At 34.0% G+C, this 19,822-nt stretch overlaps 1 protein-coding gene across 51 annotated transcripts in view; it reads left to right on the top strand.

Annotated features, from left to right (window-relative positions):
* The window catches only part of pcdh15b (protocadherin-related 15b), a 513,920-nt gene that overhangs the window by 271,402 nt on the left and 222,696 nt on the right, over window positions 1–19,822 (top strand). For all 51 annotated transcript variants that reach the window (XR_015944907.1, XR_015503430.2, XR_015503428.2 and 48 more), the window contains 2 exon segments: window positions 16,548–16,656; window positions 18,219–18,331. Coding sequence is in view for 21 of the 51 variants with exons in the window: in XM_087274983.2 (XP_087131109.1) it covers window positions 16,548–16,656; window positions 18,219–18,331 (222 nt within the window). In the remaining 30 variants the exon portion in view is untranslated.

Below are 19,822 nucleotides of genomic sequence, written 5' to 3'. Positions count from 1 at the left end.
AAATAAATAGGGTAACTTAATAAATTTGTGGCTGCAAAAGAAGGTCACTGGTTTGAGCCTCGGCTGGGTCATTTGGCGTTTCTGTTTGGAGTTTGCATGTTCTCCCCTTGTTTGCGTGGGTTTCCTTCAGGTGCTCCAGTTTTCCCCAGAAGTTCAAAGAGGTGGTACAGGTGAATTAGGTAGGCCAAATTGTCCGTAGTGTACGTGTGTGAATGAGTGTGTATGGATGTTTTCCAGTGATGTGTTACATCTGGAGGGGCATCCGCTGCGTAAAACACATGCTGGATATTGGCATGTCATTTCTCTGTGGTAACCCCAGATTTATAAAGGGACTAAGGCGAAAAGGAAATGCATGAATAATCGATTTGTGTTGGGTCAACGTGAAATATGTGGAAACCCAGCATTTTTACAGCATTTTATTTAAATGGATTTGCATTGTAAACCCGAAATAAAAGTTTAAAAGTTATGTGGGCTGAATTTCATCAAACATATTCAATTGAAAGCGGCACGGTGGCTCAGTGGTTAGCACAGTCACCTCACAGCAAGAAGGTCACTGGTTTGCGTCCTGGCTATGCCAGTTGACATTTTTGTGTGGAGTTTGCATGTTCTTCCCGTGTTGGCGGTGCTCTGGTTTCCCCCACAGTCCAAAGACATACAAGTGAAAAGTTTAAAAGTGAACTGGAGAAACAAAATTGTTTGTAGTGTGTGTATGAGAATGCGAGAGTGTTTAAGTGATTCCCAGTACTGGGTTGCAGCTGAAAGGGCATCCGCTGCGTAAAACATATGCTGGATAAGTTGGCAGTTCCTTCTGCTGTGACGACCCCTGATAAATAAGAAACTAAGCTGAAGGAAAATGGTCAAATGGTTGAACATTAAATTGAAGTATACTAAATGTAATTAGTTTTAAATTCAGCCCATTTGCAACAAGTTTCTTAAAAAAATGTAGGTCCAATGAATCATTTTTGTTCAGTGTAGCAAAAAAATTCTATAGATTCTGTCTGACCCTGATTAATAAGCCACTAAATAATAGTGTTACCATGATTTGTTTTTCTTCAAATAGAGCTACTCAAGCAATCTGGTGAAATTGTTTTCATATCGCAATGCATATCGCAGGAAAACTGTCCACAATGTCGGTTTTCCAATATCTTGCCACCATATCAATCGTATTTTTCTCCATTTTCACGCGTACCCCTTTCTGTCTACCACTTTTAAACTCCTCCATTTTTTTATCTCATGATGTGCTTCCAGGATACAGTATATCAGCACCTCTGCTACACATCAGTTGAAGGGCCTCGTGTAGTTAATTAATTCGCTCATGTTCCTGCTAGATTAAAAAAGGGCACCTTAAGAGCGAGTTTATCTGGAAGAGGAAAATGAATGAAAGCTTTACAGTACCTTACATTTTATCACGATGGCTCAGTGCATAGCACTGTCGCCCTACAGCAAAAAGATAGCTGGTTTAAGTCACGGCTCTCCCAGTTGGCATTTCTGTGTGGAGTTTGCATGTTCTTCCCATGTATGTGTGGGTATTTCTCCGGGTGCTCCAGTTTCCGACACAGTCCAAAGACACGCACTATAGGTGAATTGAATACTAAATTGGGCATGTGTGTGTGTGGATGTGAGAGTGTATGGGTGTTGGAAGGGCATCTACCACATAAAACATATGCTCAAATAGTTGGTGGTTTATTCTGATGTGGAGACCTCTGATAAATCGGAGGCTAAGCCGATTGAACGAAGGAATGAAATATAAGTAAACACATTATTTTATGAAAAAATGTCTATTTTAAAACAATTTTTTTTCCCAGTAAGGACATTACATAAGGACTTCTGTTGTTTTTGTTTTAGATTGATACTGTCTATGGCCTAACCTTAGCTCTAAAATCAACCCTCACAGAAACCAGTGTCAACCAATCCTTAAATGCTAATAAAAACATGATCTGGATGATTTATTAGCATTTTTTGTTTTGTTTAGTGAGGAACAGTGAAATGTCCTTACAAGTGGATCGTTTTCATATTTCACATTTTACATTTGAGACCTCACAAGTATAACTAAACCAGTACACACACAATTACATTGATTCTAGAGCACACAATATTAGTAAATTTATAATCAATTAATGTAACAAAGAATATTTTATTTTATATTTTAATAATTATGGTATTTAAAGGTAAAAAGAATTTAATGTACATATTTAAAATATTATTTAATTATAAAGTTAAGCATTTTATTTCAACTGATTTAATATTAATAATTGGTAGAAATTAGTTACATATATATGTATGTATATATATATATATATATATATATATATATATATATATATATATATATATATATATATAACTTATATGTTAATTGTTTATTTTTTAATTAAACTACTAATTGAAATTACCATTAATTTAAAAAATTTAAAAAATTTATTAATTAATAGTGATTTTAATTAGTTGAGTGATATATATTCGTACATTTATATAGAAAACAATAATAATAAAAAGCATTTAATTTCTACCAATACAATTATTTTCTTTAATAATATAAATTTTTAATTGATTCTTAAGGATAAATAGCAAACACATCTATTTATAAATTATATAAACTTATCACAATATAACCTTAACATTACCTCAACAATTATATTAAATAATAAAATGATAAAATAATCCTAAATAAAATCCATCCATCCCTTGGGTCTCTGTATCCATCCATCCATCCATCCATGCATCCATCCATCCATCCATCCATCCATCCATCCATCCATCCATCCATCCATTCATCCATGCCTTGTCTGTTTGCATCCATCCATCCATCCATCCATCCATCCATCCATCCATCCATCCATGCCTTGTCTGTCTGCATCCATCCATCCATCCATCTATCCATTCCTTGTCTGTCTGCATCCATCCATCCATCCATCCATCCATTCTTTGTCTGTCTGAATCCATCCATTCATCCATCCATCCATCCATCCATCCATCCATCCATCCATTACTTGTCTGTCTGCATCCATCCATCCATCCATCCATCCATCCATCCATTCCTTGTCTGTCTGAATCCATCCATCCATCCATCCATCCATTATTCTCAGTCGTATCCGTGTTTTTTCAGTTAATGTCAAGAGTATTGATTACAAAAAAAAATATTTGCACCAGCACCAAATTATGTATTATGAAGTCATAACGCTTGTTCACACACAAATGCACTTTCCCTTAAGTTCACCACATTCTTGCAGTACTCCCTTAGTCTCATTATTTGTTTTTCTTTAATAATCGTTTTTCCATAAGAGCCAACGTCTCATCTCTCTCTCTCTCTCAGAAAAGATATATATTGCTCTTCTGAACAGGTGAAAAGCGCGCAGGAATCCCAGACCCTTTCACTTCCACAAACTGATCATGTCTGACAGGTGTTTTATTCGCTCTCGGAGAATCTCTCCACTCTTAACACAACATGAAAGGTCAAGTAAAGCCGGACTCAAGTGGCCACCGTCTCGCGTTTGCCATCTTTTCCCCTTCGCACAGGCTTTCTGAAATGGAAACGGCAGCTATACCGAGTCAAATACCTTTGGGGAAAGCAATGAGCGTAATGCCACATTGGAGGATTCAGGACTGGAGAAATTAATGGCTTTTTTCCCTCCAGTCTGCTGGCCATTTCGGTGGCGCTTCAGCTGCTGTTTGAAGCTGTCCTCCTCACATATAGATGATTATTGAGCAGGATTTGCTGTAATGGCTTCCACCCCCCCCCCCCCCCCCTCATTTCACCACACAGCTGAAAGCATGAGTGAGAAAAAAGTGCAGCGGTCGGTGTATGATGCAGGTGCTGTTTTATAAATTCTGTAATGGCGATGATTAGGTAATCTTCTGCTTTTGCCTTGTGCATTTCATATGTTGAGAACATCCTTTATGGTGTCACTGTCTCTGAGGCTTTCTGTCTTATATAGTTTTTAACCCTGAAAACATATTTTTATTGATCTAAATTTTTGTTTAAGTCTAAGCTTTTTGTTTTTTTGCTTGTTTATTTTACAGCATACTATTTAAACATCTGATAAGTTTTAATTATATCAGTTTTTGGTTTTACTTCAGCCAATTTTTCCAAAACTTGCTGCATTACAATATTTTATATATATATGAGCAATATCACATGAGTAGCAGTGCGATACGGCTGTATATCGGCACTGGTGGGAGCGTTGGCACGAGGCCACAGGCCAAGTGCCTTAGTGCCCCCACCAGTGCCGATATACAGCCATATCGCACTGCCACGAGTATGATATTACGTTTATGCAACAGTTTGATGGCATAATTGTGTGTATAAACAAAATCAAACATGAAGAGTCTCAAAAACCCTTTTGTTTGAGGAACTACTTTCTTCCACGTTGCATTCAAATCATAAGCTGACAGTTAAACAGCTGAGCAAGCATCTTTTAAACTTTAGATCTGTGGGTGGAGTAATACACAAAGGGTAAAGAGGCTGTACGTGTGCTGATATTACTTAAATATATCACGACTATCAGACAATCAGATTCGAGAACCAGACAGAACTGTTGGATATATATATCTTTTTTTTTTTATATATATATTTTTATTTGTTATATATTGAATGAGTAAATATGAGCAATAACACACTTTTAGCACTGTGGCAGTATGTCTATATATCAACACTGGTGGGGAGCGTGCATTGGCTCAAGGCTGCAGATCGAGTTCCTTACCATTCGTTCACACCGAAAGCTGCGAGAGCGTCAAAGTAGCCGGAAGTCATTCATTTTCAGTGAGAGCCCGTAGCGAGCAGCAGCACAGCATGTCTTCACCAGTGTGGGCGTCGAGGAGAGTTAAAATCAAGTCAACTTAATTGTAATAAGCTATGACGCGGTTTGGCGGCCAGCAATCAGAATGAAGAAGTCCACCGCTTGAGAGGAGTTCAGAGAACACAGTGCTTTCAGACCACAGTTGTTCCCAAGGGTTTGATTATTGCGGACGCCAGATTTTCAATTATTTACAATGTTTTCTTAAAGGAACATGCATTAAATAAGTTACTGGCGGGTTACTGATGTGCATTAATGTTAAATATATTTATCTTAAAAAAAAGCGGTACAAAACAGCATTGCTGCTTCAGGATATTTCGGACGTATAGACACATTGGATAATTAAGTGGAGCAAAGCCACACCACATGCAACTCGATCTTAGATTGTTAAATGAATTTGATAAGAAGTGCGCAACATTTTCACGCTAGAAAGCATATTTTATGCAGGAATGTAACTGATATGCTGCAATGGCTCCTTTAAATACGAGATTAATGTAGCGAATTTTGACGCTCTCGCCGCCGGAGCTGAAGGCAGACAGCGTTGTTGCCAGGGCGGCCAGAGCGACCTTGGACGCTCTCACCGCTTTCAGTGTAAACGCACAGTTAGTGTTCCACCAGTGGCGATTTACAGCCATATCGCACTGCTACGATTGTGATATTGTGTTTCTACAACAGTTAGACAGAATAAATGTGTATATAAAAAAGAAAATCAAACATGAAGAGTCTTAAACTCTTTTGTAAGAGGAACTACTTTCTTTAACCATTCATACACATGTGCAGCTGACTGTCAGAACAGCAGTAACTTTTGCTACTTCACAAACGTCACTTTACAGCTATTTAAATGATTCTCTAGTGTAGTATCTAAAGTGATGACAAAACAGGTGATTTTGCTCACATTTTAAGAGTATGAGGCTGAATGGCATGTATTGCAACCAGTCTACAGAGATTCCCCAGTATTTCCTTTGCAATCAGGATTTCACCATAATTAACCCCGAAAAAGCCAAAGCAAAGCAAACACTAGCAGATTACTATAGTATAAATTTAGCACTACAAAATATAAAAGAGAGAGATCAACTTGGAATGTCACTTACCTGTTCTGTATTAATTTGTTCAGCTGTAGTTGGAAATGTATGCTGAAAAAAATGCTGTTTTACTCCCCCAAGGACTTATTACGGGTCTCTGTCGCCAACTTTCGACAAAATTTCAACCATCTTTGCTCGGCTCAGTATGCCAGGCTGATGGCAGCCATTGCAATGAATCTCCGAAATTATAAATATTTAGAATAGGCACTGTTCTTATAAATAAACTGCATAGTTGCAATCTAAACAATCTAAAAAGCTGGAATATTTGTCAAACTGTAGTCCTCTGCTTACCACTCGTGTGGGCGGAGTAATGCACAAGGGTATAAAGGATGTACGAGTGCTGATATTACTTTAATATCTTTTGGGATTCAGCGAATCAGATTTGAGAACCAGATAGAACTGTGGTGTATAAAATAATAGCAACAGCATCAATAATAATAGTAATAATAACAATAATAAATGTTTTTATTATTATAAATAATATTATATGTTGATAGATATTAAAGTGTGGCTTTGGATTATTTATTTGTTTTATATTCTTTCTCTTTCTGTCTCAATAAAAATATTGTATTATATTGTAACTAATGATATAACATTTTATTAAACAGTTTATTTTATCAATTATATTTATATGGATTTTAAATTTAGCAAATGAAATTCTTGTGATGTAATAAAACTGTTATTGAATTAGCTATTTATTTTAAATGATTTTTAAATATACACAATTTGCTTTATCTCATTTAAATTATTCAATGATAAAGCTACATTTGTGTTCATTTATAGGTTTATTTTTAAGTATATTATTAAAACAGGACTTGAGTACAATTATATTTAGCAGCCAACCTCTATCTCAACTTTTGCCACATTTAATAAAATAATTTTATTTTATTTTATTTGTATTTTTGATTATTATTTAGCTAATAATAATTTGATCTAGATAACAATTTGATAATGATCATAATAACATAATTTATAAATGTGCAAATATGGCTGCCTCGGCTATTAAGCACACATATAAAGATGACTGACATATATAATAAATTGACGTATTTCAAATATTTAAGAATTTAATTCAGAGTTTAATTCCATTCATTTTTATCACTGCATTGACATATATTCCTTTAGATAGATAGACATTATTTAGCTAGTAAATTGACGTATAATTTAATTTATTTTAAATGCAGTTATGCAGTCAACCGACAGAATTAAATTCACATTTAATAAGCTCCTTTTATCCCAGCGGGGGTCGGAATGTGTTGGAGGCTGGAGACGCATGTGGACTCTCTCCGTTCTGGAGCCTGGCCAGTCTTATCTAAAGGGCAACCAACAGGGATGACAAAACTTTCTGATACTCTAATGTAGTTATTTGGCTGCTTTATTGCTTCAGCGGCCTGCTGCTGGAGCTCTTGGTGGGAGGTTAATAAAATGCCAGTAATGAGTTGCGTTCCCCATTAATTACTGTAATAAAAGACAGAGTTCAAAGATCCCGCATGGACTGAAGTCATCTCACCTCCCAGGACACTGTAGGTCTCTCTCAATGAGCTTTTGTAAGATTTATTTCTGCTTGTGTTGTGATTTAGATACACTCTTAAATATTAAAAGTTTCAAATGACCAAAAAAAGGGTTTTAATAATGATGCTTTTTAAAATTTATTTATTTATTTATTTATTTATTTTCATAGTCTGAAGTACATTTAAAAAATATATTTTTTCCATTAAAACCTTTTTTGAAATGAAAAGGTTTCATGAATGTTCAAAATAAAACATAAGAAAATCACTAGCTATGTTTATGTCTAGAGTTGCGAATTAAATGGATGTGCACAACTGCAATATCACATAAAAGATTTGCAAAGAACGCACCATTTCCATCCAATGACACAGAGAACAAATTGGTCACTTCCAAGTAAACTGGCGCCAAACATCAAAAATAAAAATGAAATTTCCTGCTGTAGGAGAAGCCATCATATGTCTTTTTTTCCTTTAGACTCGATTCTTCTAGATTTGTGCATAAGAAGACGAAATGCAATGAACGCTCAGTGGATTTTGGAGGCACGAGACGCTCTTTGGAAGCGCAGATGCTCAAGACAATTCTGGATACAATCAAAGTCCTTTTAAGGCAAGTCGTTTTATTCGGTGGCCATCTTTGAAACGCCTCTCGGGAAGAATGTTTGAATGGGGAAACATTGAATTCTTTAAAATAGCTTACAATTAAATGTCATATTTGGAATCATCAATAAAATTAAACAACAATTGTCCCTTCAGTTTTATTTCTAAACATTTGAATCACAAAATATGCAGAAACTCTGGTCCAAGCCCCTCCACCAGAGAGTCCTCAGTTTATAGCGGTCAATGATTGGCTCCTGTACTCGAAGGCGGGGCTTATTGATGGTTTGTCATATTAATCGCTACACTTTTCCCCATTCAAAACTATACAAGTGACATTGGAGAACTAAAGGAGTGAAGAATTGGATCCAGAATCAGAAATGCTTTGATGGATTTTTTTTATCAAATCAATGAGACTGATTCCTAAAAGGCCCCAGTGATATACTTCCGCATTGATCCTGTCGGCCAGCCTAAACGTCCACCTGTGACCTACTCAGACCTGCAGCTTCACCATGATGGACGTCCAGCGTTCTCCAGCCTCTGGCACCTAGACTTCAGCTCTGCACAACACGTTTGGCCAAAAGAGAAATGACTGTGCCCAACTACGCCTGGTTTCTCTCAGTCCAATTTGTCAATTAGTGAAGCTTGTTCCTTACCACTGGCTTGCTTGGTTTGGGATTTGTAAATCATTTTTTAATGCACTTAATAATAATAATAATAATAATAGTATTTTTTTTTTATGAGAAGAGAAGGACGCCACTGCTGAGAGTCATTTGCATTCACGTACTTGGGTACATTACAGACCTTGGGCTATATTCACAAATAACCGCTCAACAGCTGCGAGTGGTGTTTGAAGAGCTAAATATGGTGCTGCTCATGTAAAGTTGAGTTATGAAAGCAAGTGACAACCACGTTCTTTAACCAAAGTGACTACCTGCAATTTGCACGGGTCATGACTGAATGTTTAGATTGTGTTCAGCTGGAAAGTGCTGTATTAACAGAACCACCGCCAACAATTAGCTGCCTGTGTCATACATGTGACATAAGCGCTCACTTTGCAGGTCATTGTTTTGCTGTCAGTCACTTATATTACCGGTTGTCAACCTCTGCATGGGCAGGAAAAATGGCTGAAAATAGGGCTTTTGTGTTGTAGGTGGTGAGCAAGAGCAAAGTCCTGTTCTGTTTGGTAAAAAAAAAATACACATATATTAAGAGGGAGAGAGAGAAGGAAAGTCAAACAATGTAGAAATATCCAAAAATCTGTTATTCCACAAAATAATATGTTAAACATATTTTAAATGTCTGTTTAATGAACATTCTGAAGTATAAACATCTTAAAGATATATTATAAATGACCGGGTTAACAACATGTTAGCTCATGCTAGCAACATTGTGTTAGTAACATATTACTAGTGAGTCAACTCATGTTAACATGCTAATTCTTGCTAAAGACATGCTAGCAACACATTTATTTGTGTTTTCAATACTGTAAATTAATATTAGAAGCATTTCATTCGAAAAATGGTAGCAACATGCTATTCATGCTAATTCATGTTAGAAACCTTATCTTCATAGTAATTAATGTTATATCATGTTAGAAATATGCTAGCAATGTGCTAGTCCGTGATAAAATTGTGTTGAAAGATTAATTATTGCTAGCAATATTAGCCATGCTACAAGCAACTTGCAATTTGTCAACAGTACTTTGTTTTAGCAATGTTTAATCATGTTAGAAATATGCAAGCAACCTGCTTGTATATGGTAGAACTGTGTCGAAAACATTAATGCTAGCAGTGTTAGTAATGCTAGAGGCAATTAGCATTATCTTAACAATCATTTTTCTTCTTAATCCACTTAAATTAAAGGTTGTGTCTGTTAATAATATTAGCAATCTGATCATGAAGTAGGTAGCACGGTGGCTCAGTGTCACCTTACAGCAAGAAGGTCGCTGGTTTGAGTCCCGGCTGGGCCAGTTGGTATTTCTATGTGGAGTTTGCATGTTCTTTCCGTGTTGGCGTGGGTTTCCTCCGGGTGCCTCTGTTTCCCTCACAGTCCAAAAACATGCGCTAAAGGTGATTTGGTAAGCTAAATTAGCTGCTGTGTGTGTGTGAATGTGAAAGTTTGTGGGTGTTTCCCAGTACTGGGTTGTGGCTGCAGGGCATCTGCTGTGGTTCATTCCATTGTGGCAACCTCTGATAATCAGACTGAGCTGAAGGAAAATGAATGAATGAAGGAAATTAGTAAAATGCTAGCAAAATATTTTATTGTATATAGAAAATATTGTATATAGAAATACGTTAGCAACCTTAATTTGTGCTAACAAAATGCTAATGTGGTAAATGTATGCTAGATGCATGTTAAGTAATGCTAGCAGAGTGCTAAATCAAGTTTGAAATATGTTAGCAGCTATAAAACTATAAATCGTTAACGCTGAAGTAAATTAAATATCCCTGGAAATCATGTAAAGAGATACTAATAAACCTATTTAAAATATCTGTTTAATGAACATTCCAAAGTATAAACATCTTAAAAGATATATTATGAATATCTATTTACTGTCTGACAGGAGATGACCAGGTTGACAACACATTAGCTCAAGCTAACAACAGTGTGTTAGAAACCTGTTACTAGTAAGTCAACTCATGTTAACATGCTAATTCTTGCTAAAGACATGCTAGAAACGCATTTATTTGTGTTTTCAATACTGTATGTTAATATTAAAAACATTTAGTTTGAAAGAGTAGGAACATGTTAGTCCATGCTAACAATTCAAATTCATGTTAGAAACATTATTTTCATGGTAATGTTAACAGTGTTTAAATATGCTAGCAACATGATAGTTCATGGTAGAATTGTGTTGAAAACATTAAAGCTAGCAATGTTAGCCATGCTAGAAACAACTAGCATTATGTTAACATTTATTTTTCTTCTTAATCAAATCAAATGAAAGGTTTACCTTCACAATACTCATATATGTGCTGAATAAGTTGGCAGTTTATTCTGTTGTGGCGACTCCTGATTAATAAAGGGAGCCGAAGGAAAATTAATGAATGGATAAATGTTTTATAAACGTTATAATTTTTAAACAGCTTAAAGAAAAAGATATAAATGTTTATACAACAGTTCTGTCTGGTTCTTGAATATGATTGGCTGATAGCCGTGTGATATTTTGCCAGTAACATCACACAAGGGCCTCTACACCCTTCATATCTGTGTATTACTCCGCACACATACAGCAAGCAACAAGCAGAGACGCTACAGTTTTACAAATATTACTGTTGTTAGGCAACAAAATGTACCTTTGAGGCTTTTTTAGTCGAGGATGTAGTTGTTTAGATAGCAACTATGCAGTTTATTTGTAAGAATGGTGCCTATTTTAAAATATTTTGAGATATCTGAGAGCTCGTCGACAGGCAAAGACAGTTGGTGTTGTCTATCCAAAAGATGGCGCCAGAAGCGCATAAGCCATTGCTTAGTTTGTTCTCTTGAGCACGTATAAAAAGCTGAAAAATGGAAGCCTTGTTGTTTTAAGGTGGACCGGATAGAGTCAATAAGAAGCTGCGAATAAGAAGCTGGATTCAGCCTTGTCCCTCTTTATCGCAAACACAACAGCAGTCTGGTGAGAAATCTCTGTAGACGGATGGCATTTCATGTCACGTTCAGTCTTATAATCTTAAAATGTGAGCAAAATTTGCTGTTTTGTCATCACCTTAAGGGGGTCACACACCAGAAGTGCCGCTTCACATTACGCTATAAGGAATCATTCAAATACTAGCTCTAAAGTGACATTGGTGAATTAGTGACGGCTTCTGCTGTTCTGACGTCAGCTGCGGATGTGAATGAATGGCGGAAGAAAGTAGTTCCTAATACAAAAGGGTTTTAGACTCTCTGTGTTTGATTTTCATTTTATGTACAAGATTGTGCCGTCGAACTGTTGTATAAACACAATATCACACTCGTAGCAGTGTGCTATGGCTGTATATCAGCACTGATATACAGCCATAGCACACTGAGTGTGATATTGCTCATCCATTTAATGTCTGATGGGAGAAGTCCAGGTTAAAAACAAATTAGCTCACACTAACAACATTGTGTTAGAAATATGTTAGCAATTAGTCAACTCATGTTAACATACTAATTCTTGCTAAATCTATGCTAGCAACACATTTTTTTTTGCGTATTGGCAATATGTTGATTAATATTAGAAACGTCTAACAATGCTAATTCATGTTAGAAACATTATCAACATGGCAATTCATCTTTAATCATGTTAGAAACATGCTAGCTACATGGTAGTTCATGGTAGATTTGTGTTTAAAACATTAAGTAATGCTAGCAATGTTAGCCATGCTAGAAACAACTAGCATTATATTAACAGTTCTTCTTCTTAATCAAATCAAAGGTTGTATCTGTTAATATTATTAGCAATTTGACCATGAACTTAAAGTAAACCGTCATATTTATATCATATATAATATTGTAATTACTTCACATTGCTAGTTACTAATTGGACCTTCATGTGGACACACATTGCTATAGCTCATGGGTCTCAAACTAGATTTGGAACTGGATACAAATAATTGAGGTGTTTAAAAGAGTTATGAACACCTTTATTAGTTGGATCAGCTGTGTTTGATCAGGGTTGGAGCAAAACTGTGCAGAGCTGCGGCCCTCCGGGAATCCAGTTTTAGACCTATGCTATAGGTTATGAAACAAAAATCACAATGATTCCTCCTACTTGTTTTTTTTTTTTTTTTTTTTTCAATGACAAATAAACGAGCTGTGAGCTTACAATTTCGTGCATAAGTTAATATCAAATATATTACTTTAAATAAGTCATTTTCCCCTGTGTGTTTTCTCCCAGGACTATACAAAAGCAGCGTTTGTGTGCATAATTGATGACTGTGAGCGTAATATGCGAAATCACACTCAGCGAAGACCCCACAAGCTCGTGATTTACTACTGTCAGAGGCTTTGTAATTGCAGGGGTTGGGAATTACAGGCCGAGCATGAGAAATAAATCTGAACCATTCTGTTTTCTGCTGCCGCTTATTAGGTCTGGGAGGAATACATGCGTTTGTGTGTCCAGGTCCACGTCTGTGCAGAATGGAAAGCATGTTCACTTCTGCAGAGATGAGAAATGAACTCGGAGATCGTATCGTTCTCTTTGGATTTGGCATTTGTCAAGTGTTTGTTCATCTGTGAGTGTATTTGGAGTTTATTTACAGTGCCTCCATTATAGCCTATAAGGTTATATAACATGTAGGGTTACAAAATGTGAGTCACAACATTAAGTCAGTTTTCTTTTCATATTTAAGTTATTTAATTTTTAATTATGCGAGCTTGGCAAAGTCAACATACTGAAATCTTTGCTTGCTCCTTTTTCTCTTCTGAGACTAACTCGGGTAGATCATTCTGACTCGGTACACTCTCAGAAATAAAGGAACAGGAGCTGTCACTGGGGCGGTACCTTTTCAAAAGGTACATATTTGTACCTGAAGGGTACATAATGGTACATTAAAGGTACTTTTTCGGTACATTTGGGTACTAATATGCACCTTTTAGGTCCCACTTTAGCTCTCACTAGCAAGGCATAGCAATGAGCTCAGGACATGTTAGCAGCATGCTGTAAATTTGTTATTTGTATGATAAACAAACTAACAATAGGATTTATGTAAGATCTTTGCTAGCAACATTGCGTGCTAACAATAGGGCCTATATTACATATAAATGTGCTATTATAAACATACTAGCAACATGTACATATGTGCTTAGTGTTTATAGATATTTTAAGAAATATGATATTAACAGGCTAACAACATAATACCCATGCTAAAGTCATGTTAACAATGTGTTAGTGCATGCTAACAGCATTTTAAGTCATTTTAACAATATGAACCCATGCTAGAATTGTGCTAATGACATCGTAATGAATATAGCAACATGGTAGTTCAATCCTTTGAATGGTAATTCAATCCTTTTTTGTTCTGAATTGCTCTTTTTCTTCTTTTTTTTTATTTTCTTTAATTTTATTTTTGATGTATTTTGCAGTTTTGGTGTAACCCTAATTAAAGAAAGAGGAAAGATAATGCTTTAATTAAATCACTGTCAAAAAGATAAAATTTATTTTTTTTATTTGTTTGTGGTTGTATTTTATTTTATTTTATTTTTTATTTTATTTTATTTTATTTTATTTGTTAAGCAGTTTTGATGTAACCCTCATAAAAAAAGAAATATTTTTTAATGAATATGTTTATATAACTAAACTATGCCTTTAATATTTTTTGGGGTCACATAAAGCCATTTGATTTCCAAAATGGCACCCATACAAGCTGAAACCATTATAATAAAGAGTGGTCATAGTCACGTTTCCATATTGTGTTGGCAAATAGGAAGCAATTTAATTTTGTATTTATTTATTTATTTATTTATTTATTTATTTATTTATTTATTTAGTTGTTTATTTATTTATGTATTTATTTATTATTTATTTATTTATTCATTCATTTTATTATTTGTTTTGTTTATTTATTTAATTTATTTCATTTTAATTTTATTTTTGATGTATTTTGCAGTTTTTGGTGTAACTTTTTAGTGTATTTTTTTCTTTTTTAATGAATTAAATTTTTAATGAATTTAATTTAAATAATTTTTTTATTTTATTTTTATTAATATTATTTATAATTTTTTTTTTACATTTATTTTATTTGTTAAGCAGTTAGGATGTAACCCTCATAAATATGTTTATGTAATAGTGATAAATATGTGCTCTGCATTTCGTTGTCTCAATGTTTTATATGCTTATTTATTTAATTATTTAATTATTTATTTATTTAAGAATATATTTAATATTTTGGCAGAATTGGGTAACTGTATTGGTCTGGCCCTCTAAAAACCACCCAGTTTCTAATGTAGAAAACTAATCGGCCACCCCTGGTGTAACGGATGCTCTTCCCGGGACGGGGTTTTCGTTCCAACTATCCTGAGGATTAGTTTCTCCCTGCTCTTCGCTGACTTACAGATCACTTTTTTCATTTATTTATTTATTTCCCGACCAGCTTCATTTTTACCCGGGCATCTCAGGGTTCATCCACGCCACTCACTGTGCCACTGTCATTTTCCAGAGGCAGCTTAAATTATAGATGAGCATATTTACTGACTGCTGATATTATGGTGGAGAGAGAGAGATGCTGAGGGAAATTTACTCATACCTCAGGCTCAGCAAACGTATAAGCGGGTCTCCGGAGCTCATAAATGAAATGTGGAAATGTGGCCCTGAGTTCTGTGGACAAACATCTGCAGCTCATTTGCAGCAAGTGATAGGAATGTTTGATGGAGCTTCCTTCTCACGTGCGATCGTCGTGTTGGTGTTTTGTTGTTTTATAAATGTATGTGATGCGGGTCTATTTTGTATCATTTTATCATTATTGTTACCATTTTTTATTTTAATTAAAATAAGCAGTGAAGATCAGTGAAAAAGTGAATATCTATATGTATCATTCTATAAAATAAATATGTAATATAATTTATGTTGATGTATTTTTGGGACTATGATTTGAACATAATTATGAAACATACTAATTAATAAATAAAAAAATAGTTTGAATATTTAAATGTCTTATTTTGTTGACGTTTTATTAATAGAAGTATTTTGTTGATTAATGATTATCGAAATAATTATCAATAAAAAAGTAAAATTAAAAAAGGTCAGAACCCACACAAATACCTAAATTATTTTATATATAATTAATTTTTACTAATACTGATCTATAAATTATATTAAGACTGAGCAGATTAAAAACGGTTGATGTTGTCCATCCACAAGATGATAATTATTGTGATATCCCAAAATCATCTGTTTTGTCATCACTTTAGATATTACGCTACAAAATCCTTCAAATACTAGCTCTAATACTGCCGATATACAGCCATATCGCACTGCTACAAGTGTGATATTGCTCATTGTTTTATTAAAGCAGTTTTTAAGTTTTTAAAAAACATTTTAAGGTCAAAATTATTAGCCCCTTTAAGCTATTTATTTTTTGTATAGTCTAACAAACCATCGATATAAAATAACTTGCCTAATTACCCTAACCTGTCTAGTTAACCTAATTAACCTAGTTAAGCATTTAAATGTCACTTTAAGCTGTATAGAAGTGTCTTGAAAAATATCTAGTAAATATTATTTACTGTCATCATGGCAAAAAAAATCTTCCCTCCGTTAAACAGAAATTGGGTAAAAAAAAAATAAACAGGGGGGCTAATAATTCTAACTTCAACTCTATGCATATATATATATATATATATATATATATATATATGTGTGTATATATATATATATATTTTGCAAATAAGCAAAACAATGAATAAATGAAAAGCAAAAAAATATATATTTTTTAAATGTACAGATGAATGCACCCTCAATAAAAAAGTTGTAAAAAAAATCTAAACCTACAAAGTAAAATAGATAAAATGTATATATTTTTAACTTGCATTTATTCTTCCCCTATGTTTAAATGATTCAACAACTTGCTTGCTATTTTATGTCTTTTTCTTTCTTTCTTTTCCAGAGCCGAGTAAACCCCGTGAACGTGACTCCCCCCATCCAGGCCGTGGATCAAGACAGAAACATCCAGCCTCCGTCAGACCGCCCAGGAATCCTGTACTCTATCCTCATAGGTAAGTCGCCATCAGACTCTAGCCATTCTCTCTATAAAGCAGCATCTACAGTTGAAATCAGAATTATTAGCCCCCTTTGAATTTTTTTTTAAAATATTTCCCAAATGATGTTTAACAGAGCAAGGAAATGTTCACAGTATGTCTGCTAATATTTTTCCTTCTGGAGAAAGTCTTATTTGTTTTATTTAGGCTAGAATAAAAACAGTTTTTAATTTTTTAAAAACCATTTTGAGGTCAAAATTATTATCCCCTTTAAGGAAATTTTTTTCAACTGTTTACAGAACACACCATCGTTATAGAATATCTTGCCTAATTACCCTAACCTGCCTAGTTAACCTAATTAACCCAGTTAAGCCTTTAGATGTCACTTTAAGCTGTATAAAAGTGCCGTAAAAAACATCAAGTAAAATATTATTTACTGTCATCATGGGAAAGATAAAATCAACCAGTTATTAGAAATGAGTTATTAAAACTGTTATGTTTAGAAATGTGTTGAAGAAATTTTCTCTCCATTAAACAAAAATTAGGGGAAAAATAAAAAGGGTGGCTGATAATTCAGGAGGGCTAAGAATTCTGACTTCAACTACCAGCACACAAGGCCTCGTCCTAGAGGAAAACACTGCTTTTCTAGGGGACTCCGAGCAGAGAGTCAAATGCATTTGTGCCGCGGGCAAGGTGCAACCACCTACTGTGCTTTGAGATGAAACCTGGAAGCAGAGCAGCGGGTTCGGGACCCACGCTGTTCGCGACCTGAGTCAGGAACTAAAGTGCACTGCCGGAGTGGTTAGACCTCCAGTCAGGGATCTGTCAGAACATATTGTAGGCCACAGCCGCATTGGTTCAATATGACAGCAGCCGCATGCTTTTAACTATCAACAAAGCACTCCACATTGTGTGTATATGTGTGTATGTGTGTGTGTGTGTGTGTGTGTGTGTGTGTGTGTGTGTGTGTGGCTATTTATAGACAGCAAGTGCATTAAGGGTTTTATTCCATCTTTCTGTTTGAGGAATGACTGTGAATATGAATACGCAAATAAAATAATGGATGAAGGAATGAATGGATGGATGAATTATTGAATGTATTAATGAATTAATTAATTCATTTTTTTAAATGAATTAATGATAAATACGTAAGTAAAATGAATAAATAATCAAGTAAATGAATAAATAAAAAATAAATAAATACATTTAAAAATAAATAAATAAACAAATAAATACATTTTAAAAATAAATAAATAAATAATAAAACTAAATAATAATTATAGTAACATTGCATGAATAAATTCCTTAATAAATTCACAAATGAATGCCTGCAGTTTCAGAAAATGTAATAATGGTGATAGATTTTAACTATCAACAAAGCATTCCACATTGTGTGTATATAAGTGTGGGTGTCTGTGGCTGTTTATAGACGACTAGTACATTAATGATTTTTATTCAATCTTTCTGTTTGAAGAATGGCTGCGAATATGAATACGCTTTGTATGTTTGAAAATGGTATGTTCAGTGGTGAATGTGAATAAATATTATGTGTCTCTTCACTTGACTTTCTATTTTTTTAGGAAAACCTGAAACGTACGGGGAGTTTTTCTGGATGAATCGGAGCACCGCTGAACTGCAGCTCCTGAAAGCCATCAGTAGAGAAAAGTATCAACATTTCGACCTGGTGATCAAGGTAAATAACTGAATTTACTGTTGGTACTGCTGTGAATGAATGAAGGATGATATAAATGTATGTCGGTTGTTGTATTTAAGTGGCAAGCTTAAGGAAAAAATAGCAAACAAACTAACATCTGGAAAATCAAGGAATTTAAAAATCTTGTCTAAAATCTGAAAACAAAACGAGACAGAAACAAAGCGAGAAATAAACAAAACTTGAAGAAAGCAAAATGAGAAGAAAACAAACCAAACCAAAAGGAAAAAAAAACACGAAGGGGACAATAGAAAGCAAACAAAACAAAGCAAAATGAGAAGGAGACAAAACAAAATGAGAAGGAAAACAAAGAAATAAAACAAGGAAAGAAAAAAAGCGAGAAGGAAACAGAATGAGAAGGAAACAAAACAATACGAGAAGGAAACAGAGAAAGAAAACAAGGAAAGAAGTAAACAAAACAACATAAGAAAGAAACTAAATGTGAGGGGAAAAATATGAGAACAAAAGAAAAGAAAATTAGAAGGCAACAAAATGTGAGGGAAAATATGAGAAGAAAAGAAAACAAAGCGAAACGAGAAGGAAGCAAAACTAAAATAGAAGGAAACAAAATGTGAGGTAAAATATGAGAAGGAAACGAAACAAAGCAAAATGAGAAAAAAAAACTAGAAGGTAACAAAATGAGGAGGAAGCAAAACTAAATGGGAACAAAATGTGAGGGAAAAATATGAGCAGGAAATAAAACAAAACAAAACGCAAAGGAAACAAAACATCAGGAAACAAAAATAGCAGTAAACAAAAAAAATAAATAAACAAAATTTGAGGAAAAAACAAGAAAGAAATAAAACGAAACGAGATGGAAACAAATCTAAACTAGAAGAAAACAAAATGTGAGGGAAAATATGAGAAGGAAACAAAACAAAGTAAAACTAGAAAGAAACAAAAAAAAACTAGAAGGAAACAAAACATGAGGGAAAAAACGAGGAGAAAGCAAAACAAAACAAAGCAAAAGGAGAAGAAAAAAAAAGAAAATTGAAAGAAAACAAAAAATCAGAAGGAAACAAAACAAAATGAGAAAAAAAAATAAAACGAGAAGGAAACAAAAACAAGACAGCAAAAATGAAAAGGAAATTATATAAAATTTATATGATTAAATGTTTATATGATTAAATCCTCGGGTGACAGTAAATGTAAAATATTATGTACTACTACTAGTACTAATAATATTAATAATAATAATAGTGATAATAATAATTTTAATGATAATAATAATAATAAGTAGAATAAGAAGAAGAGGAAGAAGAAGACGAACAACAAGAAGAAGAAGAAGAAAAAGAAGAAGAAGAAGAAGAAGAAGAAAGGGAATAAACAAAACAAGATTTAAATTAATGAATGAATGAATGAAAAGTCAAACATCAGGGAATAAAATAATAATAAGAACAACAATGCATGTATAAAAGAAAAAAAAATGCATGAAGGTGACAATAATTGTTAAGTTTCAGAAAATAAAATATT

Source organism: Danio rerio, chromosome 12 (genome assembly GCF_052040795.2).
Source record: "Danio rerio strain M-AB ecotype USA chromosome 12, GRCz13ab, whole genome shotgun sequence".
Classification (NCBI taxonomy): domain Eukaryota; kingdom Metazoa; phylum Chordata; class Actinopteri; order Cypriniformes; family Danionidae; genus Danio; species Danio rerio.
The sequence above is the reverse complement of the archived record's forward strand: the minus strand, read 5'-3'. Positions and strand labels throughout refer to the sequence as shown.